Source organism: Myxocyprinus asiaticus, chromosome 7, assembly GCF_019703515.2.
Source record: "Myxocyprinus asiaticus isolate MX2 ecotype Aquarium Trade chromosome 7, UBuf_Myxa_2, whole genome shotgun sequence".
Lineage (NCBI taxonomy): Eukaryota > Metazoa > Chordata > Actinopteri > Cypriniformes > Catostomidae > Myxocyprinus > Myxocyprinus asiaticus.
Genome location: NC_059350.1, coordinates 10,317,843 through 10,345,792, shown reverse-complemented (window position 1 = coordinate 10,345,792; position 27,950 = coordinate 10,317,843). Strand labels below are relative to the sequence as shown.

Below are 27,950 nucleotides of genomic sequence, written 5' to 3'. Positions count from 1 at the left end.
AACACGCTAGTTGACCGTTACGCTTTCTACAATGATAAAAACACGGAAGATCTCTGGTATAGCCTGGGTTTGTACTAATTGCAGCTTCATGCATCCGGAACTGCAAACCAAAACATCAGGTAAACGAAGCTGAAAAATAAAATAAAAAAATCAGTTTTTTTTATTATATGTATTTGTGCCGCTATATCAGTACATTTCTGCACATGTTGTAGTAGATTTTGTACGTATATGTCGCAAAAATACATCGAGATGATCAGAAAAACCGTTAATGTAACCAGAGACCTACTAATACAAAATAAACATCAACAACGTAAATTACTGTTTAGGTTAATTTACAGTTTGTTAATGAAAAGATATGCATTCGTAAATATTCCCTGGCAGATTCTAGTATTACTTCTAGAACAAATATAGTTGGTTTTGTTTCAGGCACTGAGGGCTCATTCATTCATTCATTCATTCATTCAGATTTGGTGTGAACAGAATGGAGGTCCGCTTCACGCGAGGCAAATCTGCAATACTGGAGCGCTCGCTCACGCGTCCCAAGACGGAGGTGAACCTGAGCGCGTTCGCGTTGCTCTTTTCAGAGATGGTCCAGTATTGCCAGAGTCGCGTGTACTCGGTATCTGAGCTCCAGGCCCGGCTGGCTGACATGGGTCAAGGCGTTGGAGCCAGTCTTCTGGATGTTCTTGTGATGAGAGAGAAAAATGGAAAAAGGGAGACCAAAGTATTAAACATACTTCTCTTTATTAAGGTATTAAGGAGATAAGTGGATATAACAGACTTCATTTAATGTATATTGAAATATTTACCTCACTCAGTCTCTGCATCTTTTTCTCTAGGTAAATGTATGGAAAGCATTGTTCGGCAAGGAAGCCGACAAACTGGAACAAGCCAATGATGATGACAAAACGTACTACATCATTGAAAAGGAACCACTGATAAACACCTACATATCTGTACCTAAAGAGAATAGCACATTAAACTGTGCAGCCTTCACCGGGGGCATCGTGGAGGCAATCCTAACCCACAGCGGCTTCCCGGCCAAAGTTACTGTTCACTGGCATAAGGGGACCACACTTATGATTAAGTTTGACGAGGCAGTGATTGCTCGTGATAAAGCTCTTGATGGCAGATAAATATATTGTTGAGCAAGTCAGGGTTAAGTTTCAAGTTTTACCCTTTTTGACTTGTCTATAGTCTGTCCATGGCCCCGTTTTCATAATGATGTTACAAAATAGACTTTATGGTAGGGATATTACCACAGAATGCATGAAGATCATTATTTAAATTATTATTATTATTATTTTTACACAAGTACCATACCAACATGTTAATAAATTGTAATTAATAATAAATGTAATGGTATTGAATAGAATGTTATGTTTGAGTCCTAGTCGAGTCGTTGACATGAGTATCAAGGGTGCATATGCATGTTATTACACTGACATTGTGTGGGAAAACATTTACCTTTAAGTTGCCCCAGTACATCTCAAAGTTAATAGAGTTGTGCGAGTAGGAAAAAAACTTTTATCTGTACTGGCAGAGGTTCAGGTGATCATGGATCTAAGCAGAGAAGTATCCAGTCAAGACCATAGTTTCAGTACAATAGATGGTGAATGACATCACACGTACATCACCCAGACGTCTATTTGAAGTGTGTGTTTACATCTGGAAGACATATTTTTTGGGTTGTTTCAATATGTCTATAAGACGTTTCCTCTCGGATGTCAATAAGGCATTCAGCAGATGCCTTTGAGACATTTATGTTGGTAATTCTTATCTTTTTAAGATGTTTAGCAGATGTTAATTAGATTCTGATGCTTTCCAGATGAAAAGATCTAAAACAGACATCTCTGGGACGTATGTGAGCTATCTGGGCTGGGGGATTAAACTTTTTTATTGTATTATTTTTTTCTTTGGCATTATAAATTATTACATTTATTATTTTATTGTTATTTGCTCATTTTTGTATTTTCTGATTGGTTGTTCTACATTTGTGTAAATGTTGAGGAATGGTTAGTTTGTACATTTGAAAAGTTCCTTCCATCTTTCATCCTTTGTAAATTGTTAGAGGAGGTGGGGAAATACTGTTCCTTACAAACCATGGTAACCATATGATAACTAGCATTTCTGTCACAAGTTTCTACAGTTATTGTTTATACTTGGAAATTATAATAAATTAAATGTCCTCTGGGAAGAAGCTTTCAGTAATTTTTTATAAAACTTACACCAAGTTTACCAAATGTTAATGCTGTAACAATAACTAATGTATTTTGGTGGAAAGTGTGGTTATGCATAACATTAATCTTCAGTCAGTCCCATTCAGTAAGTGTAATATATCACGATCTTTGCTAGTGGCTGTAACACCTGCACTTGATTTCCCGTAGATTGTGTTATATTTCTCATGCTGTAAAAATCATAATGTATTCTTCATTATAGACCTGGGGCCGGATTCACGAAAATGTTCTTAAGAAAAAAATTAAGAAAGTTTCTAAGATAAATTATAAGAGGTAAGAACGTTCCAATGTAAAATCACATTGCTACATAAACATTGTGACTTCAGACTCAACATGAAAAATCCAGTAAATTAATTAAACATCTTACCTTTTAGGATTTAAGACAACTGTGAGGTTATCCTAACTTTAAGATGTTATTTACAACGATTTTTAAGAAGAAAAAAATCGAGAATTTGAATGCTTATTAATTCTTTAAAAATGCAATATATTTACTGTACTAAAGCATAAAATTATCATAATATGTTAGCAGAGATTTAGGATACATGGTAAATTGAAATACTGGCTTCTCTGAAAACAATGCTACAGCCAGTATATTCTACTTTGAAATGTCCGTTCCGGGACGGAATTTCTGTTTGTGTTTTGGCCTGTGGGATCCCACTCACTGCCCATTTCCCAACAGTATTTCGACACCCCGGATTGCCAAATTTGAAACAAGTTAGCTGGCGAACACAGCGCTGCAGTCATGGAAGCCAGCAATACATCTAGCTAACACTGACAAGAGTTATAAAAAATCCACATTATAATTCGCAAATAAAAAAAAAAATGCAGAACGCGCCACAAAACGGCACAGCGATATGCAGAAAGGGACAGCAATCTAATCACATCTAATTTTCCACATCTCATGTAGTCTGGAGTTTTTTGTCAACGGAAATTTCTTGGAAAAATATTTTTTCAATATTTCGTCAGCAGAACGATCCAAAAACAATTAACAACTGTACAACCCATTGAAAAGACGGCAAGTCTATCTCACACAGTCTCGTTGCCATTCCTGTCAAAAATCAAAGATGGCGCTGCTGTGAAGAAGATCTAGTCGGCTCTGCGGAACAAACAAACAAACAAAACAGTTAAACCAGCCAACCAGCTTAGGCTAGTTTGTTCGTTCTTTCTTTTTCCAGCAGGGATATGTTGTCACTCAGTGTGCACATTTCCCTAAGCTCATCTGAATCACACTGAATAATAAAAAAGCTTATAATATGCTGCAGTATCACATATCACTCATTGTGAGTAACATACAACTAACTCTATGTATAATTAATAATTTTCTTTATTTATCACACATTATACATTTGCACATATACAGTAAAATTCTTCTTTTTTTCACATATCCCAGCTAGGCTGGGGTCAGAGTGCAGGGCATGATACGGCGCCCCTGGAGCAGATAGGGTCAAGGGCCTTGCTCAAGGGCCCAACAGTGGCATCTTGGCGGTGCTGGGGCTTGAACCCCCGACCTTCTGATCAGTAACCCAGAGCCTTAACCGCTGAGCTACCACTGCCCCAAAATGTTTGTAATATCCACAAGCATCCCTTTCCATGATTGTACAAAAACACTCAGCAGCATCAGAGCAGAGACTATTTAGTAGAGATGAGCCACTTCTGTTAAAATGAATGGGAGAAATCCAACCAGAGCTTCCCTTCTAATAGAGATAACAAGCGTAGCATAAAACAGGGTGTTTTTTTTTTTATTGGATGTCTATGAAGGAGATGCTTCAGTGTGCTGAATAAACTGCTTTTGTTTGGAAACATCTCATTACTTAATGAATTGACCACTTGTCCGCTAATCTTCAACATGTTTTACACTTAAACATCCTTTCAGAATGAACTATGTATGGAGTTTACTACGATAAAATTGCTGTTTTACAAGAGAAGACACGGACAATTTTGCGACAGGCAGGCGTCAGTTTACGGCTCTCCCCATTCATTTGTATGGTATCCGTTAATGGTGATTTATGGTTAAATCAGACCGTAATCTGCCTACAGGTAAAAGCATAGATATCACTTATACAGTATATCCACAGTTTTCTTGAGCAACCACTGGGTGGCGCTATGATGAATCTAATTGACTGTTTTGTATTTCTGGTCTCAAGACGCCAAGTAAAAACGGCCAAAACGAGCGATCCAGAGAAGAACAACAACCATTTAAGTGTTACTTGGTGTAAAAATGTATTTCAGGCTCAACTTGTGCCATTGTTGGCTGTCATAACAACTCAGAATAATTAATGATATCAATGTAACTTATCTCTGACCATCGCTTCATATCATCTATACACTAAGGTGAGGCAATGTCAATAAAAAAAACAGTCATCTCGACTCTGAAGTATCGGCATGATTCTTGACAATCTTTTACAAGTGTAATACTTTAAATATTACATTACCCGCTAAGAATATACGCCGATGCGAGTGAAAACAATGGAGACCGGAAACTGAAAACAGTCGAATCGTGGAACACTTCCGAGTTCAGGAAAAAGGTGGATATAGAACTGGATCGCTGACGCAATGTTAAATGGCCAGCAGGAGGTGAAGCCACCGGAAGTGTTCAAGTGGCCATCTTGGTGTGCCCAAACTGTCATACAGCAGCAATGACTGACAGGAGAAAACACTGCCATTTCACCGTCTCTGAAATCCGGATACGACAGTTGCATTTCGCCCTCTATTGACATTCATGTTTAATGTTTAATTAGCTCGTTATGGACAATATTTGTTACGAGGGAGAAGATATCGACGAATCTGTCCGTAAGTTGTAATTTAAGTATGAAAAGCTGTAATATTTGCTTGTTTTGGGGTGACAACATATCTGTTTGCCTTAGAGGGTCCTTAAAAAAAGTCAAACAGGGATTTTTCATACTGAAGTGCTCGCTGTTGTCATACATGGATACATGTCATAAATTATGTGTTCGTTTGTCATTTAAACCTAGCATATCAGTTGAATTTTAACCAGCTTTGCTTGTCTCCCTCCCTGCGCGCGTGATAGAGGGAGAGAGAGCGCGCATTCTTATTCAAGTGACCACAAGAACAAGGCACTTCTTCAAGAAAACATAAAACAAGTAACTCTAAACAAACACTTCGATGTTCACAATCAATAAGTCTGAAAATGTCTGTTTGTAACTTATTTACATTCAGCTGATCTGTTCGCCGATGAAGTTTGTTAGAGGTGGATACTTTTTGATATAGATACACATAACTCGCTCGGGCTTTTAAGAAACAGGAAAAATTCACTACTTTAAATAAATAAATAATTACATGTGTAGAACGTTTGCGTTGTAGGGATGTACATGCAGATTTCAGATATAAAATCGGTGATTGAATGACTAATGTTTACGCACTGAAATGAGATGATTTACTATTAAGTTAATAGGGAAATTGGAACGTTTGGGCATAGCAATATGGCGGCGCAGTGGCTTCACTGATATGACGTCATTAGCAATCCAATAGGGCAAAAGAGCCAATCAGCTATACAATCTATTAGCTATACAAGCCGGGAAATTACGTTGTTTTTTTTTTGTTTTTTTTTTTGCGTAATCTGAGGTAAAGAAGCACAATTTATGATATCAGATCAGATCAGATTTTACTGCTGATTTGAACTATGTTATTTGATCATAATCTTGACCAACCGATTTGGAGATTTCGGTCTTTCCCCATTCAAGTAGATAGGAGCTGTACTTGTATGCCGCTTGTTTACATAGAAAAAAGCTACCCAGCCTGCCCGAGAGCGTTCCAAAGAGGGCCGCCGAGTGGACTGACTTGCTAAAAAGAGTCTGTCACATGATTTAGTCACATGATCGCACATGCTCAGGAAACTAAGTGCCGCTCATGAGTGGATGCCTGTAAACATGCAGTAACCGGAGGGCATCCGTTATAGAACCATAGTTAGGCAGAAAGCCGGTTTCAAACATTAGGATATTTCTAGTGCTGTGAATTAAACTACGATTTTAATGCCGACGGACTCTCCTAGTGAGTTTAAAACGCTGACATGGCCGCAGTGGACGCGAATAAAGCCAATCACGTTTCTTCTGGTGAGTTATTGACTCTCTTTGCACTGTACACGACTTGACGCGATAAACAAGAAATCTTCCAATATAATCAACGATGCTGATTATAAACCTTATTACGGAAGTGTTGAGTGCGTCGCAACAACATCTATAGTCCTGGGTTTTGTACGACACAGTAATAAATATGGTATTTTATTAACTTTTATTATTTTCAAGTTATTTGTTAGTTTATTTAGATTATGTATTTGTTTGTGTTGTGGAAAAAGTGCTAAGGATGTCCAAGCATATTGGGTGTCAAAGACAAGAGGAATGAGGTTACAGTATCTAATGGGCTCTGGAGTTTCTTTGAGGATCATTGTGGTTGCTGTAGGATCCAGACCATTTTAGTACTGTTTCTAAGTCGAACTGTAAAAGAAACCCCCTCAACAGAGTCCAAAGCCAACCTAAGCAAGTCAGCATTGTTTTAAAATAGTGGTCACTTTAGTCAATATGGTCACTATTTACAGTCTGTTTCACATATGCTGTTCACTGACAGTGCTCCTTTAGGTTGCAGTGCAGATTTTGGGGTGTTTGGATGTTTCAGTATCAGCATTACATCACAAGGTGTGGTAGACTGCTGTGTTATTAAATTATTTTTGTATCTGACGTGTTTTGAAATGTTTGCTTATGTTCTTCCCCTTGTGTTCTTTTGACCTTAATCCCTGTTATAAAAAGACTGACTTTGTGTTTATGAACTCCTAAAGCCTTTATACTTGGAAATCATAGCGTGACTAGGCAATTTCTCATAAAACGAATCTTTAAAGGGGTCATAAAGTTATTTTAATATGTTCCTTGAGAATGACTTATAATATTAGTAAAACTGTTTTGTTTTGTTTTTGCATTAAATAACAATCATATATTTGTAAAACTTGATAATTGTCCACCCTCATTTTGACCCTCTGTCAGAAACATTGGGTTTTGGTTCCGCTTCTCCTTTAAGACTTGACAGTTAACACCCACTCTTATGATTGGCTCTCTGCTCTTGACTGACCTGCTTTATTCTTGCCATTTCAATATTTACTGCATTGTGACATCACAATGTGGAAAGTAGCGAACGAGTCGTTTTGGCAGCTTGGTTTCAACAAATGCTATTTTTGCAGTGAGGAGGAAGTAGGGCTGTCACAATTATGAATATTTGGCTGATGATTAATTGTCAAACAAATAATTTTGACTATGACAATTAAAGGTGCTGTAAGCGTTTTTTTTTTTTTTTGCAAAAACGGTTAGTACTCCCTGAAAGATATCACTGAAATAAGTGTCCTGAGATATCTCACCTGTCTCTGTGACATCACTAGACTCTGTAAACAGCAAATAAAAATGTGTCTGTGGGCCGCAGACAATGACGCTTTCGACCTGTCAATCATTTTGCTCATTCTCATAGTATTGTAGTTGCAGCGAATTACTGAGGCTTACTGCCATTTTTAAGCCATGTTGTTCATAACAGTTGTCAGTTGAGGGTGCTATTTTACTACTGTTGTTTTTATCAGCCATTTCTGCATGATGTCAGTCTCAATAAAGATTTGTTGTTTTTGGAGTGCAAGGGGTGCTTCTCATTTCCTAAATTGTGCATCCTTGTTTCCTCGCTCCTCCTTCCTTGAGCCCATGACCCGGAAACCGATCAAAGTCGGCCATCATGAAGGATGTATCAATTCTCTAAATGCACCACGAGGTGGCAAGGACAGAGGACGGAGGAAGCTTAGCGAGGAAACGGGAGCATCCTATGCAGATTACTTTTTTTTTCGAAACACCTTACGCACGTATTAATTCTCCTCCCCCTTCACATCTGACACAATATTTTTTATTCATGTATCACCTTTGCAGTTTAAATAAACCATAATTGACAAACTTCAACAGTGCATCTTAAATAATTTGGATTTATTATGAAAATATAAATGAATCAAGTTTCAGCAATCTAACGGCAAGCGCACCGAGGTAATGCAGCTGCGCAAAAACACGCTCTGAAGTGATGCATGAGTGAGTAGGACATTTCCTTTCACAAATCCGTCTGGCTTTTGATTCCTTTATACTTTTGATTTCATTTCCTTTGATCCTTTCCTCATTTCCTAAGAGGATGAAGCTAGGAAGCAAGGAAAGGATACAAGGATGCACAATTTTAGAATATTAGATATTTGTCTGTTTTAAGACTCTCACGAATATGATGATTAATTGTCGGTTTTAGGGCTTTCACGATTATGATGATTAATTGTCATGCTTTTGTCTTGGGTGTATGATAGCCCTTTTCCACTAAAATTGCGATCCTGTGAGCCTGTGCTTGGCTGGTTCACGGCAGGGCAATCTGGAGCCTATCGTAATCGGACACGCTTTTCTTCTGACTTGAAATCCGAACGTGGACGTTAAGGGTTATGTGGCTACATGGTATTCTTACATGACTACCTCAAACATAAACAAACATGGCGTGTCACTGTGTTTGTGTACAACTTTTACTTCTGTTTTTGAGGACATATTTAAACAAAGATAAATGCAACCCAACGTTATTATATTGCTCAACAAGATTGCCAGATATGACATCTACACGCAAAACGACAGGTAACGAAATTACAATATTTTGTATGAATTTTTTTAATGGGGCTTAACAGTGGAATCGTTATTCAAATTGATGTAGCAGATGGTTATATTTGGATTTTTTCCATAGTATATAATATTATGTTTACGACTTGATTGAGGATCCCACCGATTTACTTTACTGATTGCCGCGATCTTCCTAACTAAGTGACTAACTGGTCAAAAAGGCCCTTACTGAACAAAACAATGCACAAAATAAGATGAGAAGTGTACGGAAAGCTAATAAATTTGGCAAATCTAATAAATTACTTAGATCAGCTACAGAGGACATCCAACACCGGCATGCATCATTTCTTGCTGTATCTCCTCATAGACACTTGTTTTTCCTTTGGGATCTCGCTATTTATCTCTTATCTCGGATGTCCGTAGAAGATGATTTCACATGTAGAGTGCTCATTTCATCCGTGTTTCCCCAAAGCTTTTGATGTCTGAAATTTTTGTGCTAATTGGTTCTTGCGTAGAGACCAGCAAGCTTTTGGGAACGGCCTTTTCTTTGGTGGAAACACACGGCGGCGGAACATTTCAGAATTCGCAATTGCCCAGGAACCCAAACCGTGTTGGTGGAAAAGGGCTATGTGCTTCATAAAACCTCTATCCTCTGTGTCACTGCGTGTCATTAACATTTCGTGTATGAACCCACAACGACAAATAACATTTGCTATTACACAATCGTTACATTTAAGTGAAACTGGAGTGCTTTGCATTCACTAAAATCCTTGTTTATATTTTCCTGTGAGTTTAGCATGAATCTCGCAGATGGCGTGCATCACAGTGCCCCAAGTCCGGTTCAGAAGCAGGTTAATCTTCACGCGCTCTTCAGGAGCTGCACTCAGTGCGGTCCACAGTGTGGCTCAGTGAGACGGTTGGAGTTCAATTGAATGAAGCCCTCAAACATGCCATTCATTCCCTTATTTGGACAGTAAAATGTGAATGGAATTTAAAGTGCACAATAATCGCGGTTTTGTCAAATAACCACAGTTAGATCAAATAACCGCAATCAGACTATCCTTTAATAATCGCGACAGGCCTAGGAGAAAGTTTTGAGTTTTGAAACTTACAGTATGTTTTTATAGTACAATGACCTCTTAAATGTCAAAAGATGTCATGACCACTTTAATCCAATTACAGTACTTGAACTACATTTGCCACCTGTTTTCACTTTCATTTCACTTAAATTATATCGGCCATAAAAAACAAGTTTCTCAAAAATCTCTGAGAATTTGAGAATTGTAGAATAATCCAGAATTAGCCTATAGATTAGATGTAGGCTTTATTTATTATTATTATTGTTATGTATTACTCTTTTATACTATAGCATTGTTGAATTCTTGGTTCTGATTGGCTGGCAGAACCATTCAAGGACCTGTTGCATAGTCTGATTAATTATGACTATGAAGTGGCTCCAGGTTTGTGAACCAAATTCTGTCTAAACTAATTGGTGGCGTAAGGAGGTAATTCTACACGAGCATTTCAGGGACTAAAAATGTCTGAGATAAACACGTTACTGTATATAGACATGTACATGTAGAAACCTCAATATAAACAAAATGTCTCACTCCAGGAATGCACACCTGAGGTGTCATGTAGAGGCCTGAACTCCCGCGGGATCCGACACAGCAGCATGCGGTGCAAGACAAGTTTTGCTTGGTAAGTGCGGGTGCGGGCGGTAAGACACTCGTGTGTGCGGGTTGTGGGAGAATAAAATTATTCGCGGGACTCCTGTAAAATAGAAATATAAAAAAATGTAAAAATAATTTGTTATTCATCTGTTGCACAAGAGTACCACACAACAACAACAAAAAAAAATGACTTACAGGCGCAAGGACGGTGGCTTATTCGTAACTCTTTCTGGCTTGCTCCATATTTAAGACATTGGAGACAGAAATTTGTATGTAGTATTTAAAGACACCTAAAATAAAGTGTGACCTCACTTAATACAAACCTTATTTTAATCTTCAAAATACAACATGTTTAATATAAATACATAAATGTATGTAATCTTGATGTACTGCAAATAAGTTCACAAATACATTCCAATTCTCTTTCAATTATTATTTAAATTTAAAAGAAATATCCAAAACAGCATCTGGGGCTTGACTTATACACTTGACTTAACTAAATTGCTTTTGTCAATGTTAGCAATTTGCATACAAGCAAACCTATAGTTATATTTAACTGAGAATAATATTGATAATATCAGCTATCATCCTATGTTAAAAGAGCTACTCTAAACAGAAGACATTAAAAAATACAATTCATATAACTTAATTCATGAAGTTAGATGTAGTTTTATATCTTTGCAGTTGGTAGGCCTACTGTCTTCAGCCTAAATAACTGCTATTGACTAAACCTGAGTAGTCTACCTGGGTCAGAGAACATTCAGGTGCGGACTGCAGCTGCCTCAAGCCTGAGGATGTTTTTACTGATGCTTCATCCTTTTTTTCAGCTGACGATGTCTGTGGTGTTTGTGTTTGCTTTCTAAAAATCTGTCTGATTCCACCCCTGGAGTTCGCTAGTTCGAATCCCAGGGCGTGTTGAGTGACTCCAGCCAGGTCTTCTAAGCAACAAGATTGGCCCGGTTGCTAGGGAGGGTAGAGTCACATGGGGTAACCTCCTCGTGATCGCTATAATGTGGTTCGTCCTCGGTGGGGCACGTGGTGAGTTGAGCGTGGTTGCCACACGTGCTATGTCTCCGTGGCAACGCGCTCAACAAGCCACGTGATAAGATGTGTGGGTTGACGATCTCAGACGCGGAGGCAAATGGGATTCGTCCTCCGCCACCCGGACTGAGGCGAATCACTACGCGACCACGAGGACTTAAAAGCACATTGGGAATTGGGCATTCCAAATTGGGAGAAAAAGGGGAAATCATATCAGAAATCAGAGGAGCAGGCAGAAGCAAATCCACGCATACCTTTACCTGCAGGCTTTTGCAGGCTGGAGCGGGACAAAACGTGAAAGTTGCGAACAGGAGAAGATAAGATATATTTTTGCGGGAGCGGGACATAATCTCGTGAGAGCGGGTGGGAGTAGGACTGAAATACCTGTCCCGTGCAGGTCTCTAGTGTCATGACCCCTCCATTTTTCATCATGGCTGCATTACAACCTCGGGTGTGCGTTTATTTACACTAATTCAATGGTCTGATGTCAGTTAATCTTACTTAATTGTGTGTCCTTACTTTTATTTTGATTCTGAGGAAAATGTACCTGTTTCTTTGTATTTGCGTGTGGCTGTGTGTGTGAGGTCCAGGGCAGACTGGCAAACCTTGATGTCATCTTTGATATAAGGTTATAATAACATGCTGGTAGTCATACCCTTGACTTATTGTGACAGCAAGAACGTGTGAGGAGCCAATGCATGCCTGTGCTCAGAAAATAAGACTACCTGTAAAACTGGATAGATGAGATATTTCTGCATATGATTGATTGACGCTATCACTTTTAGTCACACTTCAATTCTCGTGAGCAACTTCAGACACCCGTATCCTCTGCAATTTTGCTGTCAAAATTCCTATCACTCCAGTAGACTGCATAAAAATTGTTCTTGTTATACAGTAACAAAACACAATGTGTTTTGAGGCAAGATTCCAGTAACTCTGCTCTGACAGACAGGCACACAGATCTGCATGATTGTTTTGATTAGAGAGGCCAGCAACAGTCAGCAGGTAGAAATTCTCTTAGTCTTCCCCATATTTGCTTATTAAATGGAGTCATAGATAAATGTTCAAGAAAATAAAGAATTTGAAAAAAATCAAGCCATCAGCTTGCTTAATCTGACTGTATATTACAGGAACTTGGAAAACAGAAACATTATGAGTATATTAAGTTAATCTGTCTGTACTTGTACTGTGCTATTCTGTAATAAAATTGTGCTTAGTGATATATTTCCCATTTGTTGGCCAGCAGACTCAGTGATCATTAATCTAATTTAAGTGGCTGACCCACTTACTTTTGTCTTATGTATTTCACTTTCCTTTTAGTCCAGATTAGTTGCTATTAATGAGGCATGAAAAATGGTGTTCCACTATATTTCCATATATTCCATTACATATGTAGGCGTGTACAGTGTTTCCCACCAGATTTTGTGAGATTGTGGTGGGTGGACCTTGGACCCTTTAGGGGGTCCGGGGGCATGCTCTCCTGTAAGAAAATTTTGTACATTTTAAAGCGAAATGCATCAATCTGGTGCACTTTGAGAGCAAAATTAAGAGGCTAGATCTATGAAGAACTTTGTGCTCTTGTAAACAATTTTGTGCTCTAGTAGTAATTGAATCAAACCCATTGGTTGATTGGTCGATATCGATATGAATGGTGATGACACGGCAAAAAAGTCAAACCCACAAAGAATAGTAAACGAGAAGGAGTTTAATGCAGTTCAAAAACTGAACTCAAACTACTCTAACCTACTGCCCCTTTCTGACTGACTGGGAGCGAGAGATGCTTTGCCGAAGCAACGGTGCAAAACACAACATTAGAGATCTTTTATGTTATTATGAAAAGTGTACAAATATGTTTGGTTCATTATGAAACCTTGGCGGGACAAATTAGACCTGCCACAGTCTAGGTAATTAATGGGAAATACTGTGTGAAGCTGTGGTTTATCTAGTCATAATTCACTCCAAATGAAATATCTGCCATATTTTTGGCAGTGTAGTGTTTGCCCTAGAATTTTTTCAGCATCGGTGCTGTTGTGCGCGTGTCCACGTGTCTGTGCAGGAATAGCTTAAAACAACCTTAGAGTCATTATAGATTGTCATGTGTTTATTTACTGGGGGCTTTTGACATTTGAAGGTCTCTGGAAGCCCAGATGGCTGTAGTAATAACAAATAATGAAATTCCTCAATGCAGAAAATTACTTGTGTTATTTGTTATTAAACATAAAAATGGGGGGCGATTCTAGGATATCAATCTTAGGGGGGGCTCAGCCCCCAATGACACTATAAGATGTACGCATTTAATGTATTCCACTTTGTTGCATAGATGGTGTTTTGTTTTTTAAACTGTGTTTTTACATCGTTTAAGCTATCCAGCAAAAAATGTAATCAGAATATTGTCATTTTCTTAATAAACATCTAAGAAGTTTATAAAAATAACTGAAATCGCTTAAAGAATATTGACAAACCATATATTATTGTAACTGTCTGGTTATTGGCAGTATGTTGCATCTGTTCTAATCATTCCTTTTTGTTTTCCATCTATTAACAAAAATGGTAAACTATGAACTAATCATTTTACAACTTCTATAGCTTAAAGTTATATCAAACACCATGAAAACCTATTTCTACAATAAATGTCACTTTTATTTAGTGGAGTGAATTAACTGTAGATGATGTTTCTCTGACCATTTTCAAATGATATACCTCCTCCTCTCCTTCAGTCGGTCAACAGATCCTGATCCTTGCTTGTTCAGTGAAGCGGCGTATTTGTTCAGTGGGTCAAATCAATGATATGCTCATTCACAGTCCGCACTCGAATGCTATTAGCTTGTGTCTTTACAGGCATAATAAGCCAGTCTCGCACTTCAAACTAGAGCTTGTTGGCTTCAAAAGGGAGATGTCAGTGAATGAGAAAAATGAGTCCGTGTATGGAGGTGAGCAAGAATGGTTAGTTTAAAAAGACTTGTTTTGTTCACGAACGAAACATCACTACTGTGCACATTGTAGAAGGCGTGCAGCTGACTGGGGCTAGCAAGCCATACATTGCGCCAAGAATATTAATGAACCATTCAATGGTTTTTGAAATTTCAGTAGTGGCCCTCATAATTTAGCAGTGGCAGTGTGCCGCTCCTAAATGCATATAGGGGAAACACTGCAGAGCATTGCCTTACACCTGTAGGCTAATTGAGATAACTGACATTGTGGGGGAGCTACTCCATTAATAACACAGGACTGACTCATTTACTCAGGCCTTTAATAAACAATTGTGATAAACGGTAATATCTGTGGCACATAGAAACCACCACATCTGGTTATAAGTCATATTTCCAGTAGTTTTAGTGCAGTTATTATACAGATTGTTGGAAAACTTCACTGTAGATTCTAGTAAGGTTTCAACACGATACGATCTTATATTGTGATTCTCTTAGCCAGCGATCAGATGTTTGCTGATACCTCAAAGTCTGTCACAATGTGTATTAGATTTGATTCGATTCAGGGGCCTGCGATCAGTATTACGATATAATGTGCCTATTTTACACAATTACATTTATCATCTCACAAATGCAACCAAAATATAATTTGAATATTTTATTGAGCTCTATGAAAAGTGCAAATCCAATATCCACATTGGGACATCCACAACAAAATAAGGAACTTCAGTTAAAAATAATACAGAAAAATAAATTATGTAGTCATATACATGTGATCATCAGTCGTATGATGACAGCTCATTGCCTTGTGGAATGAGGTAAACTACAGTGACAATTTGTCATCTCTACAACAGTCAAGCAAGTCTTTCAATTCAAAGTACTTGCATACTCACGACAGGAGAGTATGTGCTATTCGTAGTTTTTTCTTGGATACAACCTCCACAGATGTATTGAAAATTCTCATACAGTGTAATAATAATAATTCCTTACATTTATATAGCTTTTCTAGGCACTCAGAGTGCTTTACATAGTATAGGGAGAACCTCCTCAACCACCACCAGTGTGCAGCATCCACCTGGATGATGCGACGTCAGCCATAGTGTGCCAGAGCGCCCACCACACACTAGCTATTGGTGGAGAGCAGAGTAGAATGATGTAGCCAATTCAGGGATGGAGATTATTAGGAGGCCATGATAGATAAGGGCCAATGGGGGGAATTTGGCCAGGACACTGGGGTTATACCCCTACTCTTTATGAGAAATGCCCTGGTATTTTTCCCCTTTTTCTCCCAATTCCCAATTCGCTCTAAGTCCTTGTGGTCGCGTAGTGATTCGCGTCAGTCCGGATGGCGGAGGACGAATCCCAGTTGCCTCCGCATCTGAGACGTCAACCCGTGCATCTTATCACGTGGCTTGTTGAGCGCGTTGCCACAGAGACATAGCGCGTGTGGAGACTTCACGCCTCAACTCACCACGCACCCCACCAAGAACGAACCGCATTATAGCGACCACGAGGAGGTTACCTCATGTGACTCTACCCTCCCTAGCAACCGGGCCAATTTGGTTGCTTAGGAGACCTGGCTGGAGTCACTCAGCATGCCCTGGGATTCGAACTAGCAAACTCCAGGGGTGATAGCCAGCATCTTTACCACTGAGCTACCCAGGCTCCCACCCTGGGATTTTTTTAATGACCACAGAGAGTCAGGACCTCGATTTAACATCTCATACGAAAGATGGGGCTTTTTTGCAGTATAGTGTCCCCGTCACTATACTGGGGTATTAGGACCCACACAGACCACAGGGTGACCACCCCTGCTGGCCTCCCTAATACAACTTCCAGCAGCAACTTTAGTTTTCCCCAGGAGGTCTCCCATCCAGGTACTGGCCAGGCTCAATCCTGCTTAGCTTTAGTGGGCAACCAGGCAAGAGCTGCAGGGTGATATGGCTGCTACGTGCTGTGGTGTACAGTAATAAATGTTAGTAAGGGTGTTTATGTGAAGATGTGAAAAGTCTTGTAATTGATATTGGGGTGGGGCAGGTGGTTTCTCTTTCCCTCATCAGCACTTTTCAGAATATCGGGACTGTATAGACGTGTGACATGGTTGAAATGTTCCATAGTGCTTCTAAAATAGAAAATTCATAGGAAGAATTCAAATGGGTTTCATGCGCCATGACATCGAGGGAAGCCCAATTTAATCACGCATTTGAACCACTCTGCGCTATTCTGTCACCGGAGCTCGCAGCCCTGTTGATGTTCGCGCACAGATAGATCACTTCAATCACTCCACGCACATCCGTGTCCCACATGAGATGCATATTTAGCACTTATAAAACAAGACGAATATTATAACTTTGCTGCAAATCCTGACGGAAATGTGTGTGTGGACATGGCTGGCATGAGAATGTCAAAATAAAGGTGCATTTAAAAATTATACATTGATGTTTACGCATTGAATCCATGACATGTGCCGACGATTAGTTAATTAGGACAGCTGTAATTACAGCTTGTAATCTTGCGTCTGTTAATTACGGAGCCCTAATTTTTGCTTGCAAGTCGAGCGTTAATAACAGTAGCTTAATAAAAGCTGTTTTATTCTACATGGAGGGGGTCCCCTCATGGGAGCTGCCATGTTTGGATCACATGACCAGCCAAATACTATTTGCTTAATCTCAGTAACTGCACTTTTATTGGGCAATTTCACTCATGAATTAAATTAGGGTTGACATTTTGTAATGCAAACTTGAAAAGAAGATGACTGTATAGAGACGGTCTTTTCTCTATCTTCTGACATAATTACTAAATGCATTTGTGCTAAAATGTATTTATTGACGATCAATAAAATTAATCATTCAAATGATTAACTAAAAAAAAAAAACGATTGTATGTTAACTAACATCATTAGATTAAATTAATCATGCCAGACAGTGAATACTATTGAAAATATTTTGCTATTTGAATGATGCATCCACGCCCCTAGGCGTCAGTGTAAGTCCAAGATGACACAACAAAAAATTATGCAGTGCACCTTTAATGGTTAATGAGCATTGAGACCAAACTGTGAGAAGTCCAACATTTATGCACAAGCCAACCATGTCACTTCAAGACATGCCATTGACAAGTGCACAATGATTTGATACTAAGCTAACCAATCTCTCGCTGTCTGCTCATAGGTCAGATTCACACCCTCACATTCTTTTGTTGTATTTTCGGAGAGGTCTTTGACAACCCATCCAGACAGGGCCTCAAAACCTTTAGAACATTCCTCAAGTGCGTTCACTTCACTTTGTACAAGAGAACTCTCATTAGCTCTTAAGTTTCGGGTCATATGTGTATAGACTATCTTTGATTCACTAAAGTAGAATGAAGTTCATGTCCTGAGGCTCTAGCTAAGGCAACTTTACCTCCCTTTTCAGTTTTTATTTTTATTTTTATTTTTTATCTTTCTAACTTGTACTTCTGACATAAGTTCACCTGGAGTTTGGGCTGTTGATTGGAGAGATATGAAAGGTATGCGTAATCCAATACCAAATGTCTTTGCATCTGTAGACATTTTCGTTTGTTGAGCTGCCATCAGGACATCCAAGGCTTGTACACTAGCAGTCAGAAATGTCCAAATCCCCAACACCTCTCATTCTTGATTATTATGATTTTCCACATTTTAGAATAATAGTAAAATCCTGAAAAGAAAGTATAGAAATTATGCTGTGTAGAGCATGCACAATTTATATTTGGTTACACTAATTTCAAGCATTTAAGCATAAGCCATTAGGTTTCGGAAGGAAATTGGTACTTTAATTCACCATAGTGGCATTCAACTGATCACAAAGTATAGTCAGGACTAGGCCTGTCACGATAACTACTTTTGTTGGATGATACATTTTCCCAGAAATAATTGCGATAAACGATATTATTGTCATTTTGTGCCACTGATATTATTATAATATAATAGCATAATAATGCAAGTACACTCTTTCAAAGAGCAATTAACTTTTAATTCTTAAGAATATTCGAACATTGGGATTGGAATGTCAAAAAAAATTTAATATCCTAAATAAAACATAAATAAAATAAAACCACACAAACAAAACAATTAATAAAATGGACTATCAGGCTCCGTTAACAAAAATTAAAATAATTCATTCCTTGAAAGGGAATATACTGCCAATCCAGTTTCTCAATGGTTAGGACCTTTGTTAACAAAAAGTGCAAAGTAACATATTAGCAATAAGTTAGATATAAGTAACAAGGAGAACAGGATGGGATGGTTATGTTTTAGATGAGCTTTTAGGTTAGTTGCAGGGCTCGACATTAAGCATTGTGATGTGCTTGTCCTTCGGACAAGTAAATTGGTCATTCACTTGTCCAAGTAAAAAAAGTTACTTGTCCGGAAAGAGAAATTTTTTTTTGTTTTTTTGTGTGTTTTCTAAAATTAGCAGTAAAAATGGCTGTTTAATGTTAACAAAATGCATTAAAATTCGAACGAATCCTTAGAAAGTACCCTGTTTATTTAATACTGTATGTGGGTCATTGACAAATAACATAAATGTGAACTTTTATTAAGATTGAAGATTTATCAACATATGAAAATTAATCAACAATCCCACACCTTTACACTTAACATGTCCCCTCTAGAAACATGTCTTCCATCCCTGAAAAAATATAGAGACATTTGGCATGTCCCAGCAGGATATCAAATGTCAGATGGAACCCACCAAAAAAATCATAATATTCATGACATAAAAATTTATAGTATTTGTTAAAATTACTTTTACCTACACACATTTTTATTTTTTTTTATTTAATTAATAAAATAAAAAAATAAAAATAAAAAAATGAATCAGGTGTAAAGAAAATATGATACTACTTTTTAGTTTATGGTTGTACTACCTGACATTTTAGTTATTAAATAAAAAATTTGGATGTGTTCAAAATGTTTGGTATGTTCAAAACCACATGAAACCAATATAAATATAGTATAGTATTACTTGCAGTTCTAAGAATTTTTTTATTTTTATTTTTTAGATTATGTAGATTTTCCATTTTCATTATGGAGAACCTTATTTTTGACTGACCCATGTATTTTAAATACAGATAATATATTTTCATTTTATGTATATTGTTAATATTATAGTGTTTATATTACCATTTTTATGTTTGTATATTATTACATATTAAAATTGATTGATTCACATGGCAGAGAATATCTGTATAGGTCAGAAAGAGCTCCAGAGAGATTGAGATGAGAGATGTAACAAGTGTTTAAACGTTTCTCTTCATCCTGCAGCAGGTAGCATTACACAAAGCATTTTTGCTACTTCTGCAGTTCTTGTCAGAGGTGTGGTATTATGACTTATGATAGAGCACCATGATATGAAAGGCTGCAAACCTGGATCGTTCCGACGTTATGTGCTTGCAACGTTGACAGCTTTTTGTTTATAAATAGGTGCGATAGTTTTATTGCATCACTCTCTGAACATAGGTGCAGTACAGTGACATTCACATGTCGAAAAAAATGCATCCACTTCGCGCTTACACCAAATTCAACAAGCGTTGCTGCACGAGAGTGAGAGAGAAGGATGCGCAAAACAGATTTCCTATATTCGTACAGATTCTGGAATTAATACAAAGACAATACTCAGAATCCCGTGCGGAATTTCAGGCACTGTAGATTATTTTCAACAGCAGGATATAATTTCTTTAATAAGTGATACAGGCATATGCTAAATCACAAATAAACCTGGTATTTAAAAAAAAAAAATTTAAGGTTCAGTCAGGCAACTTTGACTTGCCCTTGCAAAAATCCGCTTGTCCTGGACAAGCATTAATGTTGAGCCCGGAGTTGCATTGCCACTTTTCGTTGCCACTGTTTTCAAACAAAGTCGACATACTGGCTCGTTCATGTTAATGGGCTCTCCTCTCATTCGGCTGAAAGCCAAAATGTTTCCACACAGGAGCTGTGGAATACGGCTTTGAAACCAAGTCCATTTGGACTTATTCTTCCAAACTTTTTGGCTGGAATTATGCAGTCATCGGGAAAAACACCTATTTAAAACACCTATTATTCTCGAGTAACACATAATCTTCACCTGTCGCTGTCCGCTCTGTCCGCTCTGTGTGTGTGTGTGTGTGTGTGTGTGTGTGTGTGTGTGTGTGTGTGTGGAGGAGCTGCCTGAGCCCAGCCTTTGACACAGAGAGCAGACGAGAGGACCGAAGCAGCGCGACTGGCTAAAATGTTGGTGACATTCATTCTTATGTAAACAAACATGCATGTAAACACAATGGGCAATATCGAGGTCAGCAAAAATTATCAAGGTCATGTCCGAATAACGTAATTATCATGACAGGCCTAGTCAGGACATTACTGATGTAAAAAAAACAGCACCATCGCTATTTGAAAAAAGTAATTTTTGACCAAATCTAGACAGGCCCCATTTCCAGCAGCCATCTTATTCTTGAGTAATCATGCTAAATTGCTAATTTGGTACTAGAAAAATCACTTGCTATTATATCAAACACAGCTGAAAGCTATTTGGTTCATTAAATGAAACATTATCTTTGTGTTTGTTTTTGAGTTGCCACAGTATGCAATAGATTGGCATGTCTTAAAGTAAATATTTGGCCAAAAATGGCAAAAAAGAAACTGCTTTCTCTAGAAACTTGTCAGTCAATCATTGTTTTGAGGAATGAAGGCTATACAATGCTATATATATATATATATATATATATATATATATATATATATATATATATATATATATATACACAGAATCAACATTTAACCCCACTATTACCCCTACCAATCCTCAACCCCACCCTGTCCCTCAACAACATCCCTGTGGTCACAAATGATTATAGACACACACACACACACACACACAAATATGATAGCCACACAGATTTAAAACTAAACCTCTCTCACAATCCACTCTGACCAGCAGAAAGGGGACTTATTAATACGTAATTTGGGGTTCAGCCATATGCTGGAGGCAACATTTAAATAAATGTCCGAATTAAACACTCTGGACACTTTTGTCCATACCGCATGCAAATGCAAGATAACGGGGTGTAACTTAACTTTTCTGATTAGTTTGATAGAAAGGCTTTGTGAAATGTGATCTGGGATGTTCACCATTCCAAATGAAGGACTTTGCTATGCTATTAAATTGCTTGAAATAAGAGAGGGGGACATCTACAGGGAAAGACTGTAGCAGGTAGTTGAATTTTGGAATACAATTCATTTTAATAACATTAACCTTCCCAATCATCGATATATGTAATGAAGCCCACCTGCCCACATCGCTCGAATAACTTTTTATTAAAGGATCAATATTGACTAACTAAATCACACAAACTTGCTGGGAATAAAATGCCCAAATACTTAATGCCCTGTTTGGGCCACTGGAAGATGCCCGGCTAAAAAGCCGTTACCAGGCAGTACGCTGTCAGAGCCAAAGCTTCGGATTTAGACCAATTGACTCTGTACCCTGAGAACTTAGAAAAGGAATTAATGATTCTGTGGAGGCAAGGCATAGATCTAGTAGGGTCGGAGACGAATAATAAAATATCATCTGTGTAAAGCAAAAGTTTATGCTCCACACCTCCCGCCACCACCCCTGGAAAATCATCCTCCTTCCTTATGGCGGCTGCTAATGGTTCCAGGGCAAGACAGAACAATAATGGGGAAAGAGGGCAACCCTGCCTGTCGAGTGCCCCTATCCAGAGTAAAATAATCTGAATTTAATCCATTTGTTTGTACCGCCGCTACTGGGTGTCTATAAAGCAACTTAATCCATCCAATAAAAGTATTCCCGAACCCGTATATTTCCAAAATCTTAAAAAGTTAATCTCAGTTTACCATATCAAACACCTCTTCGGGGTCAAGTGAGATGACAGCGACCGGGGTCTGGTCATTTGCCACTGACCACATGATATTGATGAAATGCCTAATGTTATCAGAAGAGCTGGCCCTGAATAAACCCCGCCTGATCAATTTGTATAAGAGCTGTCATAACTTTACTTAATCCGTTAGCTAAAATGTATGTCAATATTTTTACGTGGAGGATTTTTTGATGAGAAATCTTTGAAGTAGTTTAAGAAGTTCTGAACATTTTTTTTCAAATTGTAATAGTAATTTTTCACGTTATTTATGTCCTGACTATACATTGTGATCAGCTGAATGCCACTTTGGTGAATAAACGTACCAATTTCTTTCCATAAGAGCAAAATCTGTGCATTATTCCAAACTTTTGGCCGCCAGTGTAAGTTCAGTAAAATGTGTCTAAATTTGATTGGTAGTGTAATTGTTCTAAGCAATCAGTGCTATTTAGTAGTTTAATTCAAAAAGTTCTAATAATAGTGTTCTATATTCACAACCACTTAATGGCCTTTTAAGGCCAGTTCACACTGCTCCAACAAACACCAACAAACTTGCGTTTTGCTTGTTGATGATCACTTTTTAAGAAGATGCCTGACAATGAAGAGGTTGCAGATGAAGCCAAATATGCGCAATTTAATATGCAAATATACTGTATATGCTGGATTGATTAAATATGTTTAGTATGTATTTAATGTGAAATAATGCTATAACTTAGGGATGCACCGATATGAAAATGTTTGGCCGATACCGATTTTAACAAAAATCTATTGGCAGAGACCAATGCCGATACCGATATTTTGCCACTTACCTTATTTTGTCAATAGATCACTGTTTTGCCTAGGAATTATGTTTTAAAAATGTAAACAAAATTGGTTTTCTTACAATAAATAATTTCCATTGAACATGGTTTGGATCTGTTGAACACATGACAGGCCAAAATTTTAAAGGGAGCCACAATGCTGGATTTGAACGCAGCAATGGTACGGGATGAAGTCAGATTATGTCAGAGTTTATTGGAAAATCATACCAGACTACTCAAACATTCCAAGACCTGACAAACAACAGTTGAACATGTCCATCAGTGGAAACAGACGTCAACGAATGGCAACAAACGCAACAGGGTGAACACACTGATCTGACAAAACCCAACAACTGTTAGATGGTGGTGTTTGTTGGCGTCTGTTGGCGTCTGTTGGCGTCTGTTGGTGTTTGTTGGGGCAGTGTGAACTGGCCTAAGTCAAAGACCTGTTGCAAATAATTCTAAACTCTGTCCAGGTAATCTAAACATGGACTTCAGCTGATGCAACAATTTGAATCAAATTAACAAGTGGTGTTTTAATGGAGTGCAAGTACCACAAAAGAAAAGCTGTCTGTGTGAATGTAATTGGAAGTCTGGTATCAGTGGCTGCTTATCAGGTTTTCCTACAAATCCAATTTACATTGTAATGCATCCCTTTGGTACTATCTTTACCTCCTCTGTTTTCCTTTCAGAAGAGGATAGACTACTGTTTCCAGTGACTCAGTATGGTTCGAATGACTGCAAGGATGAATATAGCAACCCCAGATCGACCCCGTTAACAGATGGCTGGATACGTGCAGACCAGGAAGAAGAAGCATTGCGCAGGAAGTTAAAATATTTCTTCATGAGCCCCTGTGAAAAGTACCAGGCCAAAGGAAGAAAACCTTTTAAACTGGTTCTGCAAATACTGAAGATTGTTCTAGTAACTGTACAGGTATTTGAGCAGATTTTTCTAGAATCTTTTTTGGTTTGTCATTGTAGAGTTTTGTTAATTAGAGCTTTTTGTAGTAAACCAACAGCTCACAAGCCTTTTGCAGAAGTTTAAAACAGTGTTGAGTCTAAAGTCTCACTTTAGCCACAAAATAACTCTTTAGCAGCTATGATGTGTCCACCACTCTGAATGAAGAGCAAGTAATCAGAATTTACCTTCAGTCTCACACTCTTGTGTCACACAGTTGTAGCTAGTTTTAGGGGCCAGAGTACACTTAATCTCGCACTATGTCTTATGCTCTCTCTCGCATCCCTTGTCTCTAGCTGGTGCTTTTTGGTTTAAGCAATGAGATGGTGGTGACGTTTAAGGAGGAGAACACAGCCTCATTTAAACACCTCTTCCTGAAAGACTATGATGGTTCAGATGACGTGCTTGCGGTTTACACACAGAGTGATGTTTATGATCATATTTTCTACACAGTAGAACAGGTAATGTCTAATTTTGAGGAAAACATACACTCACTGTCCTGAGGTAGTGTCTTTTACTGAAATGATCCCAGTCCCTTGAAGACCCAATATGTCCATTTTGTACATATAAATACAGATTTCCCACCATACTGCTGGTATTAAACTCTATTATACAGTGCAGTATTTTACTATAAATCTATTCATTACTTATCTTTGGACAGTGGCTCATAACAGAAGTCTGCTTATGTTTGTCTTTGGAAACCAGTCTCGTAGATCTATTTGCTTATTTTGTTTTGTTGTTAAACTGTGTATTTTTGCTAAGAAATGATTGGCGTGAAGCTTTTTTGTACCCATCTGGCATTATTTTACAGTTGTCAAAACACTTAACACTTTATTCCTTATACATTTAGCACTTATTTAAGTAGTCAAATTTTAAAAGATTTTTAAAATCTTTTATATTCTTTCTCTTCATCCCTTCCGTGTTGCTTTTCACATGTCTTTCAGTATCTGGCTTTGCCGGAGACGACAGTGGGCCGCTATGCATATGTGTACGGTGTTGGTGTGAATGGGAGTGCGCTCTCTCTGTGTCAACAGTATTATAAAAAGGGCCGGATTGACCCAGCTAACGACACCTTCATCATTGACCCACATGTGGTCACAGGTGACTGGTTATCTGCCTTTCCTACCAGTTTGTCCCTGTTTCTAGTTCAACAATTGTTTTTAACCACAAATGATTATTCAGAGAATCAAGAGAAAAGTTGGAAACATTGGGCACACAGAATCAAGGAAAGGATTTGAGTTGAAATTGAATAGTTGTTTACTAACACTAACACAAAATGACCTTATAAGACATCATTTTTTATCTCACATCCTCTTTTGCACCTATTTTTCCTTCTGTTTTTTGTGTCTCAGTTCCCCGTCACTGATTGAACCACAGGAATCACTTTCTTTTGTAATTCTAAAAGAGAAATCTGTTTACCAAACTTGTCTCCTTATAACCACTACAGCACAGCTGGTGGGAGGCTTGCGGTCAAGTCTTTCTCATGGAAGACTAATACATTTCTCTCTTCTTGCTTGTAGACTGTATTGGTGTGAACCCTTTGTCCACTCCCACAGCAGGTCTGGGTGGTGATTACAGGAATTGGACCCTTAAGTTTCACAAGTAAGTTCAACAGGACTTTTATTGCGTAACATCTATAGCAGTTTCTTGTATTTCAATAATAATTTAATATTCTTATATTAACACATTCTCCCTCAGGCTCATTAATGTCACCATACAGTTTCAGCTGAAGGCCATAAATCTTCAGACCATCATACACAATGAAATTCCAGACTGTTACACTTTCTTCATCACGGTGAGTTGGCACGTAGAATGCCATTGTTGCTCAGAAAAAATGCATAAAACCCTCCAAAAATCTAGACTGAACAATTAACAGAAACTTGATATGGAAAAGCATCAGCATACGTGTGACATGGAAGGAAAATATATAATCTTGTATATACACTGCCTGGCCAAAATAAGTCGCCGTAATGGCTATGATCTGGGGTTGCTTCAGTTGGTTAGGTCTATGCTCAGCAACATTATGCAGCAACAAAATGAAGTCAGCTGAGTACCTGAATGTACTGAATGACCAGATTATCCCATCAATGGATTCTTTTCTTCCCTGACAGCACAGGCATATTCCAGGACGTCAGTGCCAAAATTCATCTGGCTCAAATTGTGAAAAAGTTGTTCAGAGAGCATGAGGAATAATTTTCACACATGAATTGACCACCACAGAGTCCTGACCTTAACTTCATTGAAGTTTTTGGGATGTGCTGGAGAAGACTTTACGGAGTGGTTCGACTAAATACCGTCAATACCGCCTTTAGCTTTGATTATGGTGCACATTCGTCATGGCATTCTTTCGACAACCTTATGCAACATCACAACATTTATTTCTGTCCAGAGTTGCATTAATTTTTGGCCGAGATCTGGTATTGATGACGGGAGAGTCAAACCACTCCGTAAAGTCTTCATTTTTTTTTGGCCAGGCAGTGTAGAAACATCTGTTTTATAAAATGTTTGTTAATATATTGGAAAATGGTGTGTGTGTGTGTGTGTGTGTGTGTGTAAGTATGTATGTATATGTGTATATATACACATGCACACATACATAATTTTCCAATATATTAACAAACATTTTATAAAACAGATGTTTCTATATACAAGATATACATAAATTCATACATAGATAATTGTATATTTTTATAAAGAATAATGTAATTATATACAAATTAAAATTATGAATAGAATTGTATATAAAAAATGTCATTAAATATTAGATATTCTATATGTTTCTATATATTTTATATATCATTAATTAAATACAGTGTAACTACCATAAATATAAGGTTAGTGTTGTAGGTAGTGTTAGTAGGTTGGTACATCACTAATTATAGTATATATGCATGTATGTATGCCATTTTTCCTATTTTGTGCTCAGATTTTGCTGGATAACAAAGCCCACAGTGGTAAAGTTAAGATCAGTCTGGATAATCAGGCCTCCATTAAGGAATGTACAGACCCAAGTGTGTCTGGACACGGTAAGGCTCAACTTTTTAAATTCCTTTTTCTTTTCAGATCAGGGCCAAGTGAAAAAAGTATTCACAAAGATTTTCATCTTGCAAATTGGAGTTCTCCAAAGAGGTCCTAGTTAGGAGTTTTTGCTTTAAATCGTCCACAGTGATTGGTAAACAGGAAACCGCTATTTGTCAGCGAAGACAAACGATATAAAATGAGATAGATAGATAGAATTTTTTTTTTGGTTGATGAACCTTTCTTCATCCTGTGTTGATGCAATGAAAACGAGCTTATATCCCATCTACAGCATCAAAATAACGAGTAGCCCAGCGATGGCCGTGATTGCGCCCTTTTTTGCAGTGAGCGCGCATCAGCAGGAAAAAACATGCTATGAATTGTTGGATGATGTGCGGTCTGGAGAGGGCATATATAGTTTGATAGATGATTCTGCTGACGAATGACAGAAATTCCCAATTCATCAACACTACACGGTTTCATTTTGCCTATGGACAGGGAGCGCATAGTTGTCAAAACCTTTATCTCCGGTGTAATTGGGTTGTTTCGGTTTGTGGGAGTGGTACCTGCATCTCTAACTATGTTTAAAATAATGAAAACACCATTGCGACTTTTTTTAAAGTTCTATGTTAACATTATAATATTATATTAATAAAATACATTGACTCGATTGTGATTCAAGCGATACCATTTTAAACGGTCAATGTCATAATAATATTAGTGCTGTCAGTCGATTACATTTTTTTAAAATTGCGATTTAATCGCATACATTTTTTGTAGTGAATCGCAGATTTTGAAAGTGCTCAA

The 27,950-nt window shown here is 37.9% G+C and overlaps 2 protein-coding genes across 6 annotated transcripts in view; both read left to right on the top strand.

The window, feature by feature from the left end:
- The first annotated feature begins 4 nt into the window (after window positions 1-4).
- On the top strand, window positions 5-2,193 carry LOC127443974 (trafficking protein particle complex subunit 5-like). 2 transcript variants are annotated; one of them, XM_051703066.1, is made up of 3 exons: window positions 5-119; window positions 466-751; window positions 840-2,193. In XM_051703066.1, exons 2-3 carry the CDS (start codon window positions 482-484, stop codon window positions 1,134-1,136), a joined length of 567 nt encoding a protein of 188 aa, XP_051559026.1. In that variant the 5' UTR covers window positions 5-119; window positions 466-481; the 3' UTR covers window positions 1,137-2,193. The 2 variants fall into 2 exon arrangements, with proteins under 2 accessions (XP_051559026.1, XP_051559027.1); XM_051703067.1 differs by having other exon boundaries at window positions 38-119; window positions 481-751.
- A 3,885-nt stretch (window positions 2,194-6,078) lies between these two features.
- The window catches only part of LOC127443863 (mucolipin-1-like), a 47,973-nt gene continuing 26,101 nt past the window's right edge, over window positions 6,079-27,950 (top strand). The window contains exons 1-7 of one of the 4 annotated variants that reach the window (XM_051702853.1): window positions 6,079-6,307; window positions 23,863-24,101; window positions 24,422-24,586; window positions 25,070-25,226; window positions 25,646-25,727; window positions 25,824-25,920; window positions 27,052-27,151. In XM_051702853.1, coding sequence (XP_051558813.1) covers window positions 6,265-6,307; window positions 23,863-24,101; window positions 24,422-24,586; window positions 25,070-25,226; window positions 25,646-25,727; window positions 25,824-25,920; window positions 27,052-27,151 — 883 coding nt within the window. In that variant the 5' untranslated portion in view covers window positions 6,079-6,264. Of the gene's footprint in view, window positions 6,308-20,610; window positions 20,725-23,859; window positions 24,102-24,421; window positions 24,587-25,069; window positions 25,227-25,645; window positions 25,728-25,823; window positions 25,921-27,051; window positions 27,152-27,950 lie in introns of those variants that run through there. The other 3 variants (XM_051702852.1, XM_051702854.1, XM_051702855.1) reach the window with 3 other exon arrangements.

Coding starts and splice junctions, on each gene's coding strand:
- LOC127443974 (XM_051703066.1), top strand. CDS start 482: ATGGAGGTCCGCTTCACGCGAGGCAAATCTGCAATACTGGAGCGCTCG. Junction 752..839: donor ACATACTTCTCTTTATTAAG/GTATTAAGGAGA, acceptor CTTTTTCTCTAG/GTAAATGTATGGAAAGCATT.